Source organism: Eriocheir sinensis, unplaced genomic scaffold (assembly GCF_024679095.1).
Source record: "Eriocheir sinensis breed Jianghai 21 unplaced genomic scaffold, ASM2467909v1 Scaffold1923, whole genome shotgun sequence".
Lineage (NCBI taxonomy): Eukaryota > Metazoa > Arthropoda > Malacostraca > Decapoda > Varunidae > Eriocheir > Eriocheir sinensis.
The window spans coordinates 6629-12703 of NW_026111321.1; the positions used below are offsets into that span (position 1 = coordinate 6629).

The 6075-nt window shown below is 44.9% G+C and overlaps 1 protein-coding gene across 1 annotated transcript; it reads right to left on the reverse strand.

The window, feature by feature from the left end:
- Window positions 1–472: 472 nt before the first annotated feature.
- On the reverse strand, window positions 473–5757 carry LOC126990713 (uncharacterized). The gene is made up of 4 exons (XM_050849391.1): window positions 5475–5757; window positions 4632–4750; window positions 3962–4224; window positions 473–2071 (listed from the first exon to the last, which is right to left on the reverse strand). Exons 1-4 carry the CDS (start codon window positions 5755–5757, stop codon window positions 1933–1935), a joined length of 804 nt encoding a protein of 267 aa, XP_050705348.1. The 3' UTR covers window positions 473–1932.
- Window positions 5758–6075: the final 318 nt, after the last annotated feature.

Below are 6075 nucleotides of genomic sequence, written 5' to 3' on the forward strand. Positions count from 1 at the left end.
ATAAACCCCTTACTTCAGCAACTAAGTTTGTAAGCTCCCCAACCAAACAGAAAATACCCCGAAAATTCCTTGTAGCTCTAGAGTTCGGCGTTGATATAACAAGGTGATCAATTAGGAAACTACACGGGAAATCTCTTTATTAGTACCAGGTATTGAGTAAAAATAGCGGATCATTGTAGTGGATATGGTTTGGTTTTGCGTTGACAATGACGGTGTGTTGGACTGTCGAACTTGCCCTGAGAGATTCGACACCCACCGTAAGATTCTGACAATTTTCAACCCTCGGAAGATCACTCACATGCTGTCCATATCTTCAATAAACCCCTTAATTCAGCAACTAAGTTTGTAAGCTCCCCAACCAAACACAGAATACCCCGAAAATTCTTTGTAGCTCTAGAGTTCGGCGTTAATATAACAAGGTGGAGGGAATATTAGGAAACTGCACAGGAAATCTCTTTATTAGCATCAGGTATTGAGTAAAAATAGCGGATCATTGTAGTGGATATGTTTGGTTTTGCGTTGACAATGACGGTGTGTTGGACTGTCGAACTTGCCCTGAGAGATTCGACACCCACCGCAAGATTCTGACAATTTTCAACCCTCGGAAGATCACCCACATGCTGTCCATATCTTCAATCAACCTCTTACTTCAGAAACTTTGTTCAAGAGGAGCAAGAGCCAAGCAAAAGTCGTTATCCAAGGCAGTCATTGAAAATAAAGCTTGCCTGCGCCACCAACGGATTGGGGCCTCCACTAGGCACCTAACCTTGCTATAGGCAACCAACGGTACTGCCAGATTGTCGTACTCAGAGCATCGTATTTACCGGTTTCTGACGCCTAACTATTGCCAAGAAACATCAGGAATCATCTAGTTTAACGATAATTATAAGTGAATCTCGTTATTGGGGTCCACGAGATAGTTTTTGGGTCGGAAGTCGGTAAGAGGTTGAGTACGACAATCTGGCAACTTTGCTGTCACACCGTTGCCAGATCATAACTATTGCCAAGGACTACCAATAATTAACCATTTTAACGATAACTACATATGAAACCAGTTATTTAGGTGGAGGAGACAGTTTTGGGTTGGAAATCGGCAAACATAAGAGACTGGGCACAACCATCTGGCATCGTAGACAACAAGAAAAAAAAGTGAGATTTCAGATACTAAACTCAATATACTAAACTACTAAAACCTCTCTTGCCCCTTTCCCAGCATGACTGAGTGTGTAAAAAAGACTGCTTTCATCGACCAGCAGACGGTGGCTGAGTGGATAGCGTGCCGGCATGGTGAGCCCGAGGGCCTAGCGTGGACTAGATTCGAGTCCTATCCGAAACACTCTGAATTTCTAAGTCCATCAAGAACCAGCACTATTTTGCCGATGGTCACCTCTTTGTCCCTAACTTTAACATACAGGGGTCGGTAGCCTACTCTCGGACGCTCACACCTCTAACATCAACTATTTCCCTAAGTCTATATATACCAAGTCAAGTCACTCTGCTTCAAAACTGCGACCGGTACGCGCAGGAGGCGGTTTTGGGGCGGAGTAGCGGGATGACGTCACATGGAGCCAAAAAAATACCCGGCAGTTCAGGGGTGACTAAAGTTGGGGCCGTGTGTGCACTCTGGATGTGCATTCTCGCCTTCTTTCACAGCGCGTTCAGGCAAGCCACTGACGAAAAAATATGTCTTTATTGTGCTATTGCGTGACTGTAATTCCAATGCCTACAAACGGCGGTGTGGGGTGTGAGGGAGGGCATGTTGAAGCGATTGATTTAAATTAGTACGCCTTTCCTCGTTTTCTCTAAATCCCTGTTTCTACATTCTCTAGTTTGGCTCCAAGCAACGTCACGCATAAACCACGCCTCGGCCGTGTCTCCTCCCACAAACCTGCGCGTGACTTGACTTGGTGTATATAGACTTTGGACCCGTCATTACAAGCTGGGGAGAAGCTCGCCGATGACGGAGGGGCAGGAGGGGTAGCGGAAGGTGCAGTCCTGTTTCTCGCGCCCGAACATGGCAGCGTCCAAGTTCTCCTGGAAGCCGGAAGGTGAGACGAGGCTGAAGACCAAGCTGTGGGCGGAACTGGTGTTAGTTGTAAGAACATAAGAACGTAAGGGGTCTGCAAGAGGCCGGTTGGAGTATTATAGTAGAAGAAAGAAAGAAATAGAAGTAGTTATAGTATTAAAACATGTTGCACTGATATAAGACAAATATTTACGAATTTACGTGCCCTTATTGAATAGAACTCTCTCTCTCTCTCTCTCTCTCTCTCTCTCTCTCTCTCTCTCTCTCTCTCTCTCTCTCTCTGTGTCCTTTATTTTACGTATTTTCTGTACTTTTTCACTTTGAACGCGCTCCACTCTCTCTCTCTCTCTCTCTCTGTCCTTTATTTTACGTATTTTCTGTACTTTTCACTTTGAACGCTCCCTTCTCTCTCTCTCTCTCTCTCTCTCTCTCTCTCTCTCTCTCTCTCTCTCTCTCTCTCTCTCTCTCTCTCTCTCTCTCTCTCTCTCTCTCTCTCTCTCTCTGTCCTTTATTTTACGTATTTTCTGTACTTTTTCACTTTGAACGCGCTCCACTCTCTCTCTCTCTCTCTCTCTCTCTCTCTCTCTCTCTCTCTCTCTCTCTCTCTCTCTCTCTCTCTCTCTGTCATTTATTTTACGTATTTTCTGTACTTTTTTCACTTTGAACGCTCCACTCTCTCTCTCTCTCTCTCTCTCTCTCTCTCTCTCTCTCTCTCTCTCTCTCTCTCTCTCTCTCTCTCTCTCTCTCTCTCTGTCCTTTATTTTACGTATTTTCTGTACTTTTTCACTTTGAACGCGCTCCACTCTCTCTCTCTCTCTCTCTCTCTCTCTCTCTCTCTCTCTCTCTCTCTCTCTCTCTCTCTCTCTCTCTCTCTCTGTCCTTTATTTTACGTATTTTTTCTTCACTTTGAACGCGTCTCTCTCTCTTTCTCACTTTCTCTCTCTCTCTCTGTCCTTTATTTTACGTATTTTATGTACTTTTTCACTTTGAACGCGCTCCACTCTCTCTCTCTCTCTCTCTCTCTCTCTCTGTCCTTTATTTTACGTATGTTCTGTACTTTTTCACTTTGAACGCGCTCTCTCTCTCTCTCTCTCTCTCTCTCTCTCTCTCTGTCCTTTATTTTACGTATTTTCTGTACTTTTCACTTTGAACGCGCTCTCTCTCTCTCTCTCTCTCTCTCTCTCTCTCTCTCTCTCTCTCTCTCTCTCTCTCTCTCTCTCTCTCTCTCTGTCCTTTATTTTACGTATTTTCTGTACTTTTTCACTTTGAACGCGCTCCACTCTCTCTCTCTCTCTCTCTCTCTCTCTCTCTCTCTCTCTCTCTCTCTCTCTCTCTCTCTCTCTCTCTCTCTCTCTGTCCTTTATTTTGCGTATTTTCTGTACTTTTCACTTTGAACGCGCTACTCTCTCTCTCTCTCTCTCTCTGTCCTTTATTTTACGTATTTTCTGTACTTTTTCACTTTGAACGCTCTCTCTCTCTCTCTCTCTGTGTCCTTTATTTTACGTATTTTCTGTACTTTTTCACTTTGAACGCGCTCCACTCTCTCTCTCTCTCTGTCCTTTATTTTACGTATTTTCTGTACTTTTTCACTTTGAACGCGCTCCACTCTCTCTCTCTCTCTCTCTCTCTCTCTCTCTCTCTCTCTCTCTCTCTCTCTCTCTCTCTCTCTCTCTCTCTGTGTCCTGTATTTTACGTATTTTCTGTACTTTTTCACTTTGAACGCGCTCTCCTCTCTCTCTCTGTGTCCTTTATTTTACGTATTTTCTGTACTTTTTCACTTTGAACGCGCTCCACTCTCTCTGTCCTTTATTTTACGTATTTTCTGTACTTTTCACTTTGAACGCGCCTCTCTCTCTCTCTCTCTCTCTCTCTCTCTCTCTCTCTCTCTCTCTCTCTCTCTCTCTCTCTCTCTCTCTCTCTCTCTCTCTCTCTTACCTGACGAGGTAGTTAGAAGCCGTCCCTAGCAGTCCGTCGTGCCAGCCGGATCGATTGAGGTGGCACAAGAATTTCCTCCCACAGTCGGGGTTCTCCCTCCCGTAGGACAGCGTGTCGATGGAGGAGAGCGTGAGGACTATGAGGTCAGCCATTCGGTCGTCTTTGTCGTCGCTGTCCTCAGAAAGCAGTTTTAGTAATCCTGAGGCTGCGCTCTGTGATCTCTTCCTCCCGTTAGTGGTTGTGGATGAACCATTAAGCAGGTCCTGTTGTAGAGTGGATACTACTATTAATGCTGCCTACTACTACTACTACAACTACTACTACTACTACTACTACTACTACTACTACTACTACTACTAGGAACCGTTGAGCAAGTCCTGTTGTAGAGTGGACACAACTATTACTGCTCCCTACTACTACTACTACTACTACTACTACTACTACTACTACTACTACTACTACTACTACTACTACTAATAATAATAATAATAATAATAATAATAATACTTCGACTACAACTACTACTCCTACTACTACTACTACTACTACTACTACTACTACTACTACTACTACTACTACTACTACTACTACTACTACTACTACTACTACCACAACTACTACTGCTATATATTACTCTCTCTCTCTCTCTCTCTCTCTCTCTCTCTCTCACCTGCACTAGGCCCACCAGGAACACGGCGAAGGTGAGGAAGGCGAGGGACAGCAGAGCAGACTCCAAGTTGGTAAAACTGAGGGAGGAGAAGCTTCGGCTCACAGCTCTCTCTCTTCTCTCTATTGGATGAAAAGAGAAGAAACTGAAGGCGTTATCTGTCTTGCAACTCCGTAAGTCTATATACAGCAAGTCAAGTCATACGCAGGTTTGTGGGAGGAGACACGGCCGAGGCGTGGTTTATGCGTGACGTTGCTTGGAGCCAAACTAGAGAATGTAGAAACAGGGATTTAGAGAAAACGAGGAAAGGCGTACTAATTTAAATCAATCGCTTCAACATGCCCTCCCTCACACCCCACACCGCCATTTGTAGGCATTGGAATTACAGTCACGCAATAGCACAATAAAAAGACATATTTTTTCGTCAGTGGCTTGCCTGAACGCGCTGTGAAAGAAGGCGAGAATGCACATCCAGAGTGCACACACGGCCCCAACTTTAGTCACCCCTGAACTGGCGGGTGTTTTTTTTTGGCTCCAAGTGACGTCATCCCGCTGCTCCGCCCCAAAACCGCCTCCTGCGCGTACCGGTTGCAATTTTGAAGCAGAGTGACTTGACTTGGTATATATAGACTTAGCCTCTAACATCAACTATTTCCAAAGGCCAAAAATGAGATCAATCGTGTTTTCATGGGATTAAATTCACATTCACAGTGCAGAAGAAGGGTCACACTACCACTAGAGGCATTAAACTATATTCCTGGACATGCCCAAAACCCCTACGGAAGCCTTGTCAAATATGTGTAGCCTATACTTGGTTTGAGAATATGGGGCATGATAGATCCTTACCATCGTGTTCTTGCTCTGTGCCTGCGAGCTCTAGGATAAGTTTCCGAGGCCTTCCTGCTTGGTCCTCAGGTTTTGAACACTCGCCGGCGACGGGATGGAGGGAAGCGTCCGTGTTGACCGTCCCCTGAGGCTGCTGGGCCGGGTCACTTTGGATGCAGTCCAGCCGGCAGAGGATCACCAGCAGGAGGAGGGTAAGATAGCGGTGTCGCCTCCCTCGTGTGTAATGATCTTGAGGGTTTATGAACACACATACCCCCTTGCTTGCTGTGTACCCTCGAGACATCCTAGTAAGTGGATATCCGTTACGCTGTTCTCTCTTAACGCTGTGTAAGATTGAAAAACTGCGCAGGCAATGTAACGGTTTGTTCTCTTCTGGCTAAGTCTTCCCAAACCGGGCTCTTGTAGACTCCTTACGTTTTTATGATGTTCTTCTGTTCATTGGTCTCACTCTTAGCAATAAAAAAATCTTTAGACGATATCTTAACTGTCTCACTTTTCCTCACTGTTAAGACTTGGTTAAACTCCTTGATAACGTCTATGATAGAATTATTGCCCGATTTGCTTTCTTCAGGCGGTAAATCTTCCCAACACTTGACTCATT